Raw genomic sequence first — 18,174 nt, forward strand, 5'->3', positions numbered from 1 at the left:
CTCTACAACACTGCCTATTTGCTCCACCCAGGCCAACAGGGCAGAGGCATTTTCACCGCCCCTGTGAGCCATGCTCACTGGCCCAGCTCCAGGGATGCAGCGGGTCTATGTCACCATTAAGCAACTAATAGCACACTGTTCACAAACCCCATTTATGTGCAGGGCCTCCCCAAAGAGCCAGAGTTTGTGGTGCCAGCACAAACCAGGAAGCCCTCTCTTAGAGAAACCACACCTTTTCTCACCACCATTAAACAGAGAAAATCTGAAAAAAATATGGCTACTAAGAAGTCATGCTTAACTCTGTTCTTTTGTGTCTAGAATTCCTTCCCAAGCTCTCTCAGGTTTTATGTGGATGTAGTTGGCCCACGATGGCACCACTTTGTAAGTGGAGACTACTCTTTAGTTCCTGGCCACCCAGACGTAAATAATCACACAGAAACTATATTATCTAAAACACTGCTTGCCAATGACTTGGGCGTATTTCTAGCTAGCTCTTACATCTTGAATTAACCCTTTTCTATTAATCTGTGTATTGCCATGGGCTGTGACTTACTGGTAAAGGTTCTGAGCATCTTTCTCCTTCGATAGCTACATGGCATCTCCTTGAATCTGCCTACTCTCTTTCTATATCTCTATTCGAATTTCCCACCTGGCTTTACTCTACTAAACCATTGGCTGAAACAACTTTATTCATTAGCCAATAAAAACAACACATATACAGAAGGACCTCCCACATCATTGAGGTAAATAGAAAGGCAGAGAAAATGAAGGGGAAATAGAAAAGGCTTTCATACTTGAGTCTTGTTGAAGTCTCTTGCCAGCCAAGAGTCAAGAAACTCTGGACAATTTGAAAAATCTGCTGTGCATCTTGCCCTCATAGAGACAATATTTCTTTTATATTAAGATATTTTAAATAAGAACTTTAAAACAGCAGTAAAGCTTACTTAAGGCCTAAGCGTAATATGACCTTACTCTTTTCCCAGATGTAAACCTGAAAATTTTTGACCATCTCACAAATAAGACTAGACACTTTTCTTTAGAATAAAAAAAAAAAACAATTTCTGCAACCCCTGTGCCCTCTTCAACCTTGTGACCTTGGATTTTGCTGTTTCCACTGTAATCCCATCTAGTGTGCAGTCATTACCTTCCTACCAAAAAGAACATGTTCCTTAGCAACCCTCTGAGATGTGACCTCAGAAGCCACCAACGTCATTCATATATAAGGCTGTTATATAGACTTACTCCATGCTTTCTCCAGAGAAGCCCACACCACACACGGGTGTCTCATCCCTCGCATGAATGCCTCTTTATCAACCTCTAAGGTTAAATCCAGGTAAAATTCTCAACAGCCACCAGCTTGATTTCACACAGATTATTCCTACAATTCCTCTCTGTGCCTAAGAATCCTGACGTCACCTGAGTTGAGGCTTCTGAGACAACCCTCCAGGCTGCTGCAGGTGGCAGCCAGGACTGTGTCTCTTGTCTTGTCCCACTGCCCTTGATGCCAGCAGTGGATGGGGCACTGTGAAAGTGACCAGGCTCTGGAACCAAGCCACCTTAGCATAAGTCCTGGCTCTGTTCCAGGCGAGACTCTCCTTGTCTGCCAGTCTTTCCATCCAGCCCCTTGAGGGTTTTCCCTGTCTCCATTTCTTTCTCATTCATAAATACTCATCATGTACTTAAAGTAGACCAGATACCCAAACACTGTTTTCCATCTAAAACTGTGGGTATTGAAACGTATTACATGGTGTTGATAGTATTACATAGATATTACATAGTGTTGAAGCTTCACTGTGAGAATCCACCTGAAGGGATGGAATAAGATGTCGACTTACAGCAACGCACCCGGCCAGTAGGATTGTGTGGTCAATCAGAAGGTCCAGTCACTCTGCTGCAAAGTCTTGTTCATCTGAGCAGTCTAACTATTGATGCACGGTTGCTCCCAGACCTCAGCTGGGTAAGAGGCCCCTAACTAGACTTTGGCCCTCACTCCATTACTTCTGTGCCCATGAAGCATTGCTTCCATGCATGTTTCTCTTTATTTGAGACCTCTCCATGGTTTCCAAGGCCCAGCCAAAGGATTTTGAATTTCTTCCTGGCCACTCCCAACTCTCTAAGAACTCTGAGTACTTGGCTTGGTCCACTAATGCATTCTTGTGGGATTTCAGCTCTCAGCAAGCCCACCATCCTTTCTCACCCACCGGAATGACTCACTCTGCTTTCTCCTTCAACTACTAACACAAATGTAAGAGGTTGTGTTATCATTGTGCAAGAAGAAAACAGTGCACGAGTCAAGAATCGGGAAGCTCAGACCTTCCTTGTACTGTATATTAGTTGCTTTCTGCTGCGGTAATAAACACCACACGTGCAATAGTTTCCAAACAACACTTTATTCTCTCACAGTTCCAGATAGAGAAAGCCCAAGGTCACAGTGCTGGACAAGCAAGCACCTTTCGGCTACTTCCTCTAGAAGGAAGGAAGATGATGATCTACATGAGGAAGAGTAAAAAGTCCAAGAGACAAAAGAGCCCGACCTTGCCCTTCTGACTGTGTTTACTTTTGTGTTGTGTATGTGCGCATGTGTCTGGGCATGCATGCTTACACCGTCTTGAAGAGGACAACCTGTTCCAGTCATTTCCCTTCTTCCACCTTATGGGTCTTCCTAGATCTAACTGAGCCCATCGGGCTTTGAGGCAAGCCCCTTTACCTTCTGAGCCCTCTCATCTAGCCATGAGGTTTTCATTTCCTAGTCACTTTCCTGGGGTCCCTTCTCCATGTACCACTAGATTGGCAGCCAGAGTGTATCAGTGTTTTTGGACGGAGCATACATGCAACCTAAAACGTTGGAAAACTTTGTGACTTCCCCAATGCTTTAGACAGCACATTATTTATTCAGCATTTGTAGTACTGTTTCTTTATTTTGTTGTTCCATGCAGTACGACAGTAAAGGGGACTTGGTGAGCTCTACTCCAAACTCTGAAGAAAAGACTAAACAGATTGCTTCTGTATCCTCCATATTATACCATCCACAGAGACCTCTTGGGGATTATTTATTCATTTCTCACAATTAAATTATTTTATTTGTTCATCTTCAAGGGTCATTATGAAATTACTGGGCTTAGAAATGTCTCTCAATGATTTTGCTAGATTTGCCAAAGTTCTTCTACCTCGGGGATAGCATCCGGTACAGACAATTACAAACAAGTGTTTAGATTGTATCCAACTGTTTTTCTAAAGAGTGTTTCATATACATTGAGTTCATATCTTTTTTAGAAAATATTTTTATTTTATGTGTTGCCTGCACATATGTTGTGCACCACATGTGTGTAGTTCTCACGGAGGCTAAAATAGAATGTCAGATCCTTTAGAAGTGGAATCACAAATGGTTTGTGAGCTAACACATGAATGATGAGAATCAAACCTGGGTCTTCTAACTTATACTTAGGATACTTCTGTGTTATTTATCATCAAGTATTCCTCTTATAGTTATTTTTATTTAACCTATAGAGTATAATGTTTCCATTCATAAGTACATGTATACATTGTGTGCATGTGTCTCTGTATATGTGTGTGAAGGTATAGGACAGTGCAAAATATGTTAAACTTATTATCCTAGGTTTTACCTTGAGAAAATATCTCATAAGCTTAGGATATCCTATCTCTCGACTTTAGGGTTGAGGGTTCATGGATTAGAATTCCCTATCATTTTGTGGTATTATCTATAAGCTTAATTGAAACAAAATGTTGCTGACTTTTAGATGAAATGTCTTTGTGTTGCTGTGAGATTCTGTCTCTACCATAATTAAAATGACTCCTCACTGTTTGGTATATTAAATCTAGACCCTTCTAATTTCCTTTTTCTTTTCTCTCCCCAGTTTGCTGTTTCGTGGTTCACAAGAGGTGCCATGAGTTTGTTACTTTCTCTTGCCCGGGTGCAGACAAGGGGCCCGACACTGATGTGAGTAATCAGGAAGCTGTCATTGGGTGTTAATGTTGCCATCTGAAGTTATTTATTTTGCGTTGCCTCTCCGAGCGTTGTTCTGGAACATGCTATTATTAAAAAGACATCTCAGTTTTCTCACTCTGTCTTGCAGTAATGAACACGTCCATCATCCTTCTGAGGTCTGCACTACTTCTCAGAGATCTCCTCAGAGGAAAATCATTAGCTTGTATTTTTCCACTGTGGGTGACCACATAGATTAATCCACCAGATTTATAGTAACAACTGTATGGGTGCATTTTGTAATGGGCATTGACCACCTTTGTCAGCGATTTTTCTTGAGCATTTTAACAAACGACCCCTAGTTTGCACAGGGAGATCAGTGTGTATCGTGTATCATAAATGTCCCCATTGAAGGGATCCTGTAGGCAGCAGTTTCACTGACTGTAGTCTCTGAGATGTCCAGTATTTTTATTTTACTGCTTCTCCCTGTGTCTATTGAGCGTGTCAGTTTCATTTCTTTAACAAAATGCAAGACCAGCAGAGGACATTGAGAACCAGGAGAAAATGAAGTACCAGTGTCTAAAATACATTACGTGGAAAGAAACTTGGTGACGCATGAAAAATGTTTTAAGTGAAAGTCGGGGGGCGTGTCTAGTCCAAATTACTCGGGCTAGATCAGTTTAATAATTTATCATTAAGTTATGGGCTTCACATGGTTCCCACCTATGGCACCTACTCCCATCAGGAAACCGATTTCAAAGTGGCTTTCTCAGCAACTCAAGAAACTCAAGAAGTTTCTCGTGAGGTGATATTTTCACATCGGGCTTCCAGTTTGCCTTGCTGTAACCCATGTAACAGAGGAATTAACTTTTATGATGTGATTAAGGTATTGGTAGAAATATCATTGCAGTAAGCACTTCCTACTGCTTCTCTGAAACTTTTCTGCCCAAGCTTTGAGCAACACTAATATTTTGAATTCAGCTTGATGGATACTGCGTGTCCATTTAGCAGAACAATGGTGCTAGTTTCCTCACCAGGGTCTATGACCTCCCCAGCCACAGGCTTTTGAGCAGTTTTATAGCAACAGGCGTCCGTTCTCTCTGGTGCAGGGAATGCACTCACACTCAGACAGAAAAGTCAGAAAGTGCTTGCTTACCCCAATGCCAGATGCGCCTCTATTGTACCAGTGGGCACGTCTTTCCTGGCCAGTCAGTGTGGCGGCATACGAGGCCCACAGCTGGGAAAGAGCTTTGATAGCTTTTCTCCCCCAGCATCCTGTACAGCATCATGAAGGGTAGTGAGCAGGAAGAAAGCTTCCAGCCCAGTTCCAGTCAAAGCCGTGGTGTCTCTGGTGATGAGTCTTACCGTCTAGTTCTGATGGGCAATCAAGTGCAATGGCCTGTATTGTTTTGTGGGTGGGGGAGGCTTCTGGGGCCTCCCTGACAAAACACTCATAGGAAGGTAACCCACCTCTGGCATTAGGAGTTTTATTTAATAAGTTATTTTCTGAGGGTGGTTTTATCCACCTATGACAGGAACTTCTATTCACAGACTCTTATTTTTTTTTAAATATTTATTTATTTATTATATTATGTGTATATTACATTCCTTCCACGTGTGCCTGCAAGCCAGGAGGGGGTGCCAGGTCTCATTATAGATGGCTGTAAGCCACCCATGTGGTTGCTGGGAATTGAACTCAGGACCTCTGGAAGAGCAGTCAGTGCTCTTAACCTCTGAGCCATCTCTCCAGCCCGTAACTCTTATTTTTTAATTAATGTGCAAAACTATCAGATTTCCTCATGACTTTTTTTATACATCTTCAGTTTGGGGTGACCCCACTCCCCCATACTCCTTCTCCTCTGCCCATCACTCTGAAAGCTTTCCGCCCCTGTTCACCTCTTGGCTTTCTAAGCTCGTGTGTCCAACTGTCCTCCTCAGCTCCCAGACCTCTTTCCCCCTTCTCTCATGGCCTCTTTCCAGCTTCCTGGCCTCAATACACATTCGCCCCCACATCAGCATGCATATATAAATCAGAAGCTAAGACCCACACATGGGAGAGGACATGTGGTGTTTGTCTTCCCGTGTCTGGGTTCTCTCCCAACTTTCCTAAAAAGCTGACGTCCTGTTGTTCATGTTTTGAAGTTTCCTGAAGCGACACGGGCCATGCTTTCGTTTCCTTCTTATACTTCCATGTTCTTCCTCTTGTGTGGTCCTTCCTCATTTCTTTACCATCCCTTCCATGCCCCATCAAGAGTGAGAAGGTACAGGCAGGTTCCCTGGCATCTCTTCCTACGTTTTCAGTTAAGTATCAATTATTGAAAATCTATAATGAACCAAAATGTATCTTGAATCTCGTGGTACTACAGCAAACATGTAGATGTCTGCTCCGGTCTTTGTGGGCATTGCTCTGGTGACACGTGTGCCTTATCCTGCATAGTTTGGTCCTGGAAACCTGATTGGGGCAACTACAGATACACAAACAGAAAACCTGGTAGTGGGTAGGCTGTGCTCCTCCTGAAAGAGGACACCCACTATGCAACCTAAAAACTCAGTATCTTTATTATATACACTTCCAGGAGGAGGCGTATAAGCTGTTGTCTATGGGAGATCTCTGTAAGGGGACCATCTCAGGTTGCAGTCACCCTGGAGAAGCTGTGGTTGCTAGCTTTAGCATATACCGTTCAGTCCTTTGTACACTCTTGTGCTGGACCAGAGAAAGGCTTTGCCGTGCTTTTGGGCCTTACCCAAAGAAAGGGTTGCTCTTTCCATGGGACTGAGGCAATAACGTCCTTGAAATGGCCATGTGCATGCCAACAATACCCATGTTCACACAAGATTTAATCTACTTCCCACAAAAATGAACACTAAAAAGTCACAGATTAAAATGGGACACCTGTATACAGAATAACAGTATACAGTTATTATATACATATTATATATATATATATAGTATATATATATATATATACACACACACAGGCATATATATAACGTAGGTGGTAATGGGAGACTTCCTGGATGGAATAGAATTTAAACTGAGCTTCAACAATGGAACAGTGGGCAGGAAACAAGCAAAAGGGTGTGTGTGTGTGTGTGTGTGTGTGTGCGCGTGTGTGTGTGTGTGTATGTGTGTGTGCGTGTGTGTGTGTGTGTTGGGGTCTAAGGGACTCTAGAAGGAGTTGTTTCAGATAAGGGAAAAAGCAGGTGGGGAGGTGTAGGAAGGAGTGCAATCTCTGAGTGCTGGAGAAAGATGAGCATCAGATGTCTCTGTAAGGATTTGGAATACAAACTCAGACGCAATGAGAGCCCAGGTAAAGGTTTAAGTGAATGATGTAACACTACAAAGCAGCTGATGACGGTTACTCTGGCCTCCTTTTAGGAGATGGTGTTAGGTGAGAAGCGGGTCAGTGTCCCGCTGGAGCACGGGAAGGAGATTCAAAGGCTAGCGAAGCACCTGCTCTCCAGAGCACTGAGACAGTAGTTTGCTGGAGTTAGGAGCAATGGAGATAGGCAGAGGGAACACATTCAGGAGTTGTCTGGGAACCATATAAGTAGTCCTTGGTCTTTATGAGGTCGGGGAGGTGGGGGTACTGAGAATGAGTCTCAGGTTTTTGACCAAAATGCTTGGATGAATGGAGGTCCTGTAGGCCTGTAGAGACACTGGGGGAGAACATGTGTTTGAAAGAGTACAAAGGAACAAATCACAGCTTCAGTTTTGGTGTGTTGAGCTTGAAAAGTCTGACCCTGAGAAGACAGGACCAAGTGTGAAGGTCAGAAGTGGGTGTGTCTTGAAGATATGGATTTCACGGCTTTGTTAAGCCTGAGGACTTGATCCTGTGACCTAGAAAGAAGATGCTGAGTGAGAGTCAAAGGAGTTGGGTCCTAGGACAGAGCTCTAAGGAACTCCAGCCAGTTGATGAGAGAGGAAGGCCAGGCAGAGAGACCAAGGGACAGCCAGAGAAGCAGAAGATAGGTGGTGGGGGAGGTGGGGCTTTTTTATGCTATATCCACTTCCTGTAGGGTCTACAGGCCAATTCTGCGATCATGTTTGCAGTCCTGGAGACTCTATAATTTGTGATATTGCTCACAAATAAGCAACACACCGTTCCCTGCAGTTTGCACAGGAAAGCCCTGACTTAGGGCACAGATCAGTCCGTGCATGCTAGTTTTCAGCAGGCTTTCCGTACTCAGAATGCTCTTCTGTTTGCAACGATTGCCATAGAGTCACCCCTGCTCCTGGAGCCCAGGACCAACCGGGCAGAGAAGCTTCCGCACAGAGCTGCGTGGTGTAGCATGTCTTGACACATGTGCTCTGATGCTTAGCCAGTCCTGCTCTCGTGCCACTGTGTGTGCTGGTTCACTGCAGGCGTGGGACTCCACATCCTGAAAGGCGATACTGAGAGGGGACTGCCCCGCCTGTCTGATTCCCAAAGGCTTGTGAATGCTCTTCCAAGAGCATCTGCCTCTACTGTTTGGTGCTCAGAGACACATGACTAGGGCTTTCTGCAGCCGGGACATGGGAAGTGTCATCCGTTTGTGTCCATGGCAGTGGTTACACAACTCTGCAGAAGTCTTAGAAAGTCACAACTTGAACCACACCAGTAAGATATTGGGAAGGCACTCTGGGTAGTGCTGCCCTGGATAGTTGGCTGGTTTGGTTAGCCTGGCTGGCAGTGAGCTCCAGAGATCCACATGTCTCTGCCCTCCTGCCTGCCTCCACACTGGGGTTACAGGTGCATGCCTCTGTGTCCAGCATTTACATAGGTTCTGGGGATCCAAACTCAGGTCCACGTGCTTGTGTAGCCAATACTTTACCTGCTTACCCACTGAGCCATCTCCCCAGCCCATATGCTTTTCTGAATAAGTTTCAAATTCACAGAATTCCAGGGCTGAAAGGGTACTAAAGATTGATATAGGTTAATTTCATTTTATAGTGAGGAGACAGAGGAATATTGGAAAAAGGCATAAATGACCTGGGTACCATTGTATACTGTTTTCTGGGCATCTAGGATTGCAATTGACTCCTTCAGAGAGTAAGTCCTGAAGGGAAGGGTATAGAGGCCAATGGATTGGTGATATGTCAGTGGAGTAGGTTTTTAGCATGTATTGGCATTTCTGATCAAATACTTATAATAGTGCCAAAGGAAAAAGCCAGTCGCAAGAATGGAAGGATGGGGGAAAATTAGATTGAATTTATGAGCAAAAGCTGCTCTAAGAATTTTTCCCCTTGGAAAATTTTAAAATATTGAACAGAGACTTTGTTCACCACACGGGAAGGGTTCTGGTGAGCTGTTTCTGTGCTTCTTGCTAATGCCTCCAATAAGCTCAACTCCAAGGGAGCCAGAGAAGTCATAAAACTTGTAAAATCCACAAATATTGGACCTGCTCGGTCATCTTCAAGAAAGAAGGAACGGAAAAGCACTGGAGAATTAATCAGCAATTCCCACAAGACAGCAGCCTGTGGAAGACTGCTCTGAGTTCTTTAGAACAGAGGCTCTCCCCAGGGCTCCAGGGGCCGCCATAGTTGAAAGTCTGCATTAGCTTTGGGTATGTCAGAGAAGGAAGGGCTCTTGGAGATTCTCAGGCCAACTTCTCCTCAACCTCTTACCTGCTCTGGCAGAGGGGTGTTCCATTGCCCAGCACTTATTCAAAGCCTAAAGGGAGAAAAGAGGCAAGCATTTCCTAGAATCAAAGAGCAACTCACCCCTCACCCCCAATTAAAGGAGAAAAAAAGCATAGAAGACTTCTAAAGAACTCTTGTCCAGTCTCTGGGGCTGTGGATTTTTCAGAGCAAGGAGTCACCATCTGGAAAGTGTTGATATTGGGGTACACGGCCCAGAGACCAGGCAGTACTGTTCCCAGTCTATGCTGGAAAGGCCACTGGAGATCTAGACATGCCACCTCAGAATGCAGCTAGGGTTCTGCCTACCACCCCTGCACCCAAGGTTTTATGGTACTAACAGATTTTTAAGCAATAGCCCTTGTTTAAAAAAAAAAAAAGCTTTTCTTCTTCCTCCTCCACTAACTTCAGAGGTGACTGGGGACACAGACTGGCAGAAGAGGGAATATGACCTCATTTTGCTTTGAGTGTCAGGGTCAGTGAATGTGACTTGCTCTGTGGAGGAGCCAGGAGAGCTGTTCTGTTTTCTGTGCCATGAAGCCCGTTCTCCAACAGGGTTCTTTTTCTTGTTGTGGCCATGAGGAGATCAGGAGGGTAGGAAGGGTTACGATGGGTCCTGTGCCGTCTGACCTCCAGACTTCTTCCTCTAACTGCTTTAGATTATATCTGCCAGTGTAGCTCACCAGCTCTCTGTCCCTCTGTCTGGAGTACCTTCTTGTTCTTAGGATATCTCTATGAATCTTCAATTGTGCCTGTTTGCACAGCCCACCCGGACAGAGAGGAAGTGGTGCGTTCCAGCCTGCCAGTATACATGTACATATGTGTGAAAAGTATGTATGTATGTATGTACACACATGGCATATATGTGTGTGTATGCACAGAGAGATTAATATGTGTGTATATATGTATATATCAATGATATGTGTGTATATGCACAGAGATATTAATATGTGTGCATATATATATTAATGTAAGCACTTCCAATTTCTTCTGCTTTCTGTTTTGTCTCTGTGTCTTAAGTGCGAACAAAGCTGTGAAGGCCTTTCAGAGAATCCTAACGGTCTCAGCATCGCTCTCAACTCTGTCATGTGCATGCAGCCTTCCACAATTAAGCCTTTAAGTCTGTGGAGCTAGCTGGAAAAAACACCACAGTCTTACGTGCCATCTATAAAGAATCCAAATGCCAGAAGAACCCCTATCTACTGCATCTGTACTCTGGATTGTACATTCTGTACATTGGACGTACGTGTATTGGATCGTATCGTGGTGGATGGTGTCTATGAAAAGGCCTCCCCCAGTATCCAGAGGGAATATTCTTGCCTGGTATTTTTTAATGAGCTGTGCTGTTTGGATGGGCCTTGTGCATTGCTGCCGGCAGCATATTCGTTTGGGAAGACTGTTCACATTCTATCTTATGCTCTTTGTGTTTGAACCCTACTGAATAGGATCCAGATGATTCCCTGGGTCGTGGCTGTATCTCACTTGGGAGTCAGCCAGCATGCTTGTGGGCAGCCCCAGAAGCCTGTTAATGCTTGCCAGTGTGTCTGGAAGGGCACCCAGGGAAGAAGTTAATTAACTTGTGAGTTTTCACTATGACTTGCCCGGAATGACTACACCTCCAAGTATGTGAAATTATGAGGTTTGTCCGATTCAAAGATGCTGGAAGCAATGATTGTCAACAGTTGGAAGCCAGTGTGCAAACTGTGGCAGGGCAGAGGTGGGAGCCCAGGGCGGCTAGACTCTATGGTCACGTCTAGGAGTCAGCGTTGTCTTTGCCCTACTGTGACGGTATGTTCACACCTGTGTCTTAGGAACCATTCCGAGAACAAAAGACGCTGCATTGTTTGAAATTTTACATTTCAAAGGTTCATCTAAGACAAAACAAAAGCATTAAAAATAAACCTAGAAACAAATTGAGTTAGTGGATCATATAATTTTCTTCCAGACTGTATTTTGTTTTCATTTAATGTGGATATAAATAAGATGGTTTGTTGAGCAAAGTCCATTTCAGTCCAACACATTAAAAAAAAAATTACTCGTGGGCTGACAAAGAAGAGTGAGATGTGTATACGGTCCAGAAGCAACAGCCTTGCTGTTCCCCAGGCTGCAGTCCTGCTGTCCATGCTATCAAGCTTCTTCCTAGACCTGGTTTTCTTATTTATAAACATGAAGGAGGAGTGGGTCATCTTTAGCGTTAGTTTTATTCCTGAGCTCCATTCCATTATTACTGACGGGTGTGGTAGCATAACACATATAACGGTGGATTTAGCCTCTAACTCTAGGGATAAGCCAAACATTGAGGCAGTGGCTCATTAGACTTTGCAGGCTAGCTGCCAGTGGGAAGAAACACAATGTTACTACTGAGTCAGGTGGGAAGAAACGCAATGTTACTACTGAGTCAGGTGGGAAGAAACACAATGTTACTACTGAGTCAGGTGGGAAGAAACGCAATGTTTCTACTGAGTGGGGTGGGGAACAATGAGCATTATTGAGACAACAGGAAGGATTCATGGAGATGGGGACATGGGAAGACATACACGTGTTGGGAGAAGGCCGCTTGTTTGTTCCCAGCTGCTCAGCCCCGAAATAACCACACAGAAAGTGTATTAATTAAATCAGTGCTTGGCCTATTAGCTTTAGCTTCTTATTGGCTAGCTCTTACATCTTAATTTAACCCATTCACATGTGTATTGCCATGGGGCTGTGGCTTCCCAGCAAGATTCTGTTCAGCATCTGTCTACATGGCTTCTCCCTGACTCCATTTACTGTCTCTATATATCTCTTCCAGCCTGGCTATATTCTGATAAGCCATTGGCCAAAAGCAGCTTCTTTAGTCATTAACCAATAAAAGCAATTATATATATATATATATATATATATATATATATATATATATATATATATATACACACACACACATATATATGCGTATATATATGTGTGTATATATATACACCATACCCACACCATACATGTGTCTTTTTTTCTTTTCTTTTAAAAATAAGTAGACCATATTTTCATGTTCCTCATACTACCCAATGGGAAAAGAGCTGCAGCACCAGCATTCATGTGACATGTGTTACAAGAGGATCTATGATAAGCACAAGAAGAGAGACCTGTGATGTTGTGCACACCTCAGCGGAATGTCCCCGAGGGAGCCTCTGTGCCCACCCAAGGTGCTGAAAAGGAAGTTCCTTCAGTGCAACAAACCCAACTCCAGAACCCCAGTGCTAATTCTGCTCTTCCGTGGGTGGATTCTCTCATGGACCAGATTCACAGTAACAGAAGGTCTGCCCTGCACAGGGAGGGAGGGACCTCTCTTGTATCCGAACCATGTTCACTCAGTTGCAAATTAAAAATGGTCTCAAGGATGCCTGTCCTTATTCTAGGCCTAATGAGTACAGGGTGCAGCTGCTGAGGCTCCAGGAGACATCTGCCTTGCTAACCCAATGAGAAGAGAGACAAATGGTGTATCTGTCGCTGGATGTATAGTTGATCAACTAGAAGTGTATGGTGTGACTATGAATATATCATTTAATTTTTAACATGCTACCTGAAGCCATGTTTCCTTGGGAGCTATCCTGGGGGCTTTCCCACTTAACCCAGTGGTTTTAGGTCATTGTCATCATAGGAATTTGGACAGAGAGGCAGGAGGACTGTCCAAGCTCAAGGTCACCCTAGTCCTCATAGCAAGTACCATCCCAGCTAATAGAGTGAGACATTTCCAAATAAATAATATGCAAAGTAGTGGAATTCGCGAGTGGGTGTGTCTACACGTAAATTATTTGTGGGAAAGCCTGTGTTTTTTCCTTTCCAAAAATTGAGTGTGCTGCCCAGGGCCTGGCACTGAGTGGAGTGGGTATTCAGGGAGGGTTTGCTACGCCGAGGAGAACCATTTGGTGAGGTTCTGATGTCCTGATTTGCCCTAAGTTTACTTGTCAGGCCTTGGATTACCTGAGTGTTTTCAGCTGCAGGTGAAACTCATACCGAACCTCAGTGCAGGGAGTGAGTTTTGTGACAGTGTTAGGCCATGGTTTTAAAAAAAAAAGAAAGAGAGAAAGAAAGAAAGAAAGAAAGAAAGAAAGAAAGAAAGAAAGAAAGAAAGAAATAAAGAAAGAAGACTAGACCTTAGCAGCAGCTTTGGACTGGTTTGATTCAGGAGTTATGGTATGATGGATTCCTTTCAAGGAGTATATGATATACAAGCAGCAAGACTGCCCAGGCCCGAGCTATATGTTTGGAGACAGTGTCTGATGAGGCAGCTGCCGAAGACCCAGGGCTGCATGACACACTGCAGGAATGCTGGCATGTTCCTAGTATCACCTGACACGGAACACTCAAGTAGTTCATGCCTTTGGGTTTTTTCCCTCATGTTACATAATCAGCGCATGCTTCTTGAGCATTGTTAATGTGGCAGGTGTTGTAGGGTGCAGATGTTTAAAAACATGGCCTTTGTCTTCACACAGCTTATTCTTAGTGCAGTCATGCATATGCATGAACACACAGTATTACTATTCCCGCCATGGAGAGCGCACAGCTGCGAGCGGCTTCTATCAGTTTTCCCACTGTAAGAAAGTGAAAACCAAGGCGCAGGGGTGATGAAGTCCTTACTCCAGCCCGGCAGTGGTACATGGGGTTTTAAGTTTTGAAGTGGATCTTCCCGTTTCCAGGCCTGTCGTCTGTCTGTCTCCTGGTACCATTAGACTGCACAATGAAGGCAACCAGAGAGGCAGTTTCCAGCCATTCCATGCTTGGGGGCTGAGTCCGGGGTCAGCGTGACTGTGAGAACTCATAAAGTGGCGAGATATTGGAAATGATATTAACAGGAAACTCATCCATAAAGGAGACCAGGAATGAGCCCAGCAGGCATGCAGGGCTCTGGGGCTGGGCGAGAACCTGTTGCAGCTTGCTCTGGCTTCTTCACAATGTAGAGAGGTGGTTTTTCAGGGCACTGAGTGTCTGGAAAGACAATTCATGTGGCTTCACCCTGAGCTGAAAGCCATCCCAGAGCTTTTGGCGCCTGCCAGAGGCTTATTCCTGGATTCTAATGAGTCATCTTTTTAATAAACTTACCTCATGGCCCCATTCAGTTGGCCAGTACCTGCCTCACCTTGGCCCTGTTTTCACTACTTAGTCCATTTCCATCAGCAGAACAGGAAGACTCTCTGGACAGAGGAGCACAGATCCTGGGGTCTAGGAAAGGGGGTACACGTTCCTGAGGACCTATGACTGTCTTCACCACACACTCACTTATTTACCGTGGGATCCAGACCCAAAATAGTCAAATGCACTCACTTGCAAGGCTTTGTTTCAGCCTTCAGCAGTCTGAATGGTAATCTTGAGAGCCAGGGAGCCCAGGACAGGAAAAACCCACTCGGAAAGCCTTCAGGCAGGAAGACCTCTAGCTTACTCAGCAGTCAGTCAGTCTTTTGTTTTGTTCAAGGACTTAAGGGACTAGGTTGAGCTCACCCTGGTAAGGAGTTTCTTAGTTTCAGTTCCTGTTGCTGCCGTAGGATGCCCTGACAAATGCAACTTGGAGGAGAAGGGGTTTGCCTTGGGGGAAATGATTTATGTGCCCCATAACTGCAGGTTACTCTGTTGCTGTAGGGAATCCAACTCTGCAGGAACTCGAAGCCTTTAGTCACAATGTGTCTACAGTTGAGAGCCAAGAACAATGAGCAGGTGCCTGTACGTTAGAGCTTAGCTTACTTTCTCCACCTGGACCAGAAATGGGGCCATCCACAGTGGGCGGGTCTTCTCAGCTCAACTATCATAGTCCAGATACCCTCACCACCCCAGACACGCCCACAAGCCAGCCTAGTCTAAGTAATTCCTCCTGAAACTCCCTTCCTAGAGGGTGTGAGGTTGGCAATTAAAGCTAGTCATTTATAGCAACCTACTTTCCTCAGCCTAACAGCTCTCATCCCCAAACAGCCTCATAGAAGCATCCAGAATAATGTGTAACCAAAATAGCTGGGTACCCAATGGCCCAGTAAAGGTGACAACGAAAATTGGCCATTACAAAAGAGGGCTACACTAGGCTGTGCATCCTGGGAAGGGTGAGTCATAGGGACTGATCACGTAACCATTTATCATAGAAGACTTAGGCTGTAGACCATGCTTTCTCCCCCTCATATTCATCTCTATATCCCCCAAGCCTAGATTACTATTGTTTGTTGAAAGAGTAAGGATTTCATATATATATATATATATATGTATATATATATATCGTATATTCATATATATATAATGAAAATATCACTATTCCCTCCCATGTGGGAAATTCTCAAAAATAAAAAAATTTTTTAAAGAATATAGTAAGCTACTGTATACAAAACTAGATATAAAATTTATATTAAGTACTTATACATACTATTAAGCTGTCAGACATTTTATTTCTATTGTAAATATATATGTTTACCTGAGCTGATTCAGATATAAAATAAGGCTCCTATATATTTCATTGAGATTTTAAGATACAAGTCTACTGTACATCAAACCTGCGTGGATTGTCAGGTGCGTTATTCTTGAGAACTAGAATTAGATAGTCACTCAAAGGAAGCTGAAGTACAAGACAGTGTAGATGAAGGTGAATTGTATCTACTATTTGTAAAGTTCACAAGAACTTGCTACCAGAACTAAAATAAAATTGGAACAAAAAACAATCATACTAAATAGATTAGAATATTGCTTAAACTTTAAAATCCAACTAGATAAATAAAAGAGAGAAAGGATTGAGGTTTCTGGTCTCAAAAGTAAACTGGAAAAAATTGCGTGAGACTGTTTAAAATGTTTGGAGGGGTTTCTCAGAAGCAGTATAGTCTTCCCAGGTTGTAAGGCATGGTCTTTAGGAAATCTGTCTCTTTTTGTTGTTGTTTTGCTTTTTATCTCTTTGAGGAAACAGGGTTTTAGTTTTCTTTCCTTGTTAGGGACTTCTGAGTGTTTAAATTTTAAGCTCTCGCAAAGTAATGCAAGGTCCCGGTTAAACTAAGTGACTGGAAGTTTGCAAGTGGGTACAGTTTTTTTTTTCTTCAATGTCACTTTGGAAGACAACCTACTGAAGACAGTTCTTGTTCTGTCAGCTGTGTAAGATGCAAGGATGCTGGGACAGAAACTCAAGGCCTCTCTACACACGCGCAGAATGTCCCACTCCGGAGCCACACCCTCAGCCCTACTCCAGATTCCTGATTGATATTCCTCGAAGTTACGGCTGTTTACACAGCTGTTATCTGGAAAGTTTAAAATAATTCAGGGTTCAAGAGGTTGGGAATGGATTGTGTTTGGTCCCCTTCCTGTCCATCATTCCTTCCGTCCTACTTGCCTTCCCATACCTAACTGCTTGGATCTACATTTTGTGCCATTTGCTGCTGTTTTTTGCTCAAAAGAAGCTCATTTGATATACATTTTTGGAACACTTGCTACAAATATTTAATATGGGTCAGATGTTTTTGCACATTATAAAACGCACGCTCCTAAGGCAAACAAACCCCTTTCAGAAGGCAGTTGGCTCCCTGCTTCTTCTCTACGGTTTCTGGGCCCTGACTCGTCCCTCCCCCACCTCTGCTGTAAAGCCAGAAGCTTCCTCGAGTTAACATGGAATCCGAATGTTTAAAACATGAGAGTTTCATACTTAGAAATGGTATTCTCTGTGGAGGAGGGTGATTTTAGGTTTCTAGATATTAAACTGTACCATGACTCATTTGTTCTTAAACAAGTCATTCTCCCGTTACTAAAATTAATCACAAAAAAAGACCAGGGTAGCTTGAAAAAGAAGAGGAGTGGGCACGGCCGTCCCTAACATTAGAAAGGCAGGGCTGCTGTCTTAGCATTTGCTGGATTTGAATGATGCGCCAAGACCAAGGCAATTCATTTTAACCATTTCCTCCGGCTAAACTCTGCAAGTCAGAATAACTTCATGTACAGAGCCAGAAGTGGAGGAAGAAACACGGCAGGTGTGTTGACAATTCTGAAATGAGCTATGTCTGTAAGTGAAGCCGACTTTTTCAGTCCACACACGGCTGTCAGTTGTGCAGTCTTCGTCTGTGTGTCCAGTAGTCAAACAGTGGGGGCGTTCAGCTAAAAGCTTCTGGAGACATCTACGGTCTACTGGAGGGTTTCCGTCCCAGACCCTTCTCTACGTGGCATCCAGAGTGTGGAGTCTGCGGCTGCCGGGTAAATCAGTTGTTGTTTGCACTTTCCAGCTGTGAGAGTACAGCGTGGCTCCCACCATGGAGTCACGGCCTGTGGATGTGGTGACCTGGCTCTTGCCCCCTTGCTGACCAAGCTTAGAACTTCCTGACGTCCATTTATATCTTGCCGTTCCCTGTTTAGACGTGTGTCCTTGGAGATAGTCTTTGGAGCGCTCTTCCCGTGTTACCCGAGGTGGTGTATTCCTTTATGTATTTCATATCCTCCATCACCATCTGAACCCTGGACTCTTGTTAATTGACTTTTGTGTGTCTTTCCGTTGTCATGAACACACCACAAGAGCAGGGGTCTTATCTTATTCTTCCATTTAAGCTAAAACAATACCTGGCACGTTGTAAGTACTTGCTACATATTTGCTGACTAGATGGATGCATATAGTCTTTCTACAGGGAGATGAAAAATA

General features: G+C 43.9%; 1 protein-coding gene across 3 annotated transcripts in view; it reads left to right on the forward strand.

Annotated features, from left to right (window-relative positions):
- Prkca (protein kinase C alpha) overlaps window positions 1-18,174 on the forward strand; it is a 417,908-nt gene that overhangs the window by 178,109 nt on the left and 221,625 nt on the right. For all 3 annotated transcript variants that reach the window (XM_075990292.1, XM_075990290.1, XM_075990291.1), the window contains one exon: window positions 3,876-3,958. In XM_075990292.1, coding sequence (XP_075846407.1) covers window positions 3,876-3,958 — 83 coding nt within the window. The remainder of the gene's footprint in view (window positions 1-3,875; window positions 3,959-18,174) is intronic.

Source organism: Microtus pennsylvanicus, chromosome 11 (assembly GCF_037038515.1).
Source record: "Microtus pennsylvanicus isolate mMicPen1 chromosome 11, mMicPen1.hap1, whole genome shotgun sequence".
Lineage (NCBI taxonomy): Eukaryota > Metazoa > Chordata > Mammalia > Rodentia > Cricetidae > Microtus > Microtus pennsylvanicus.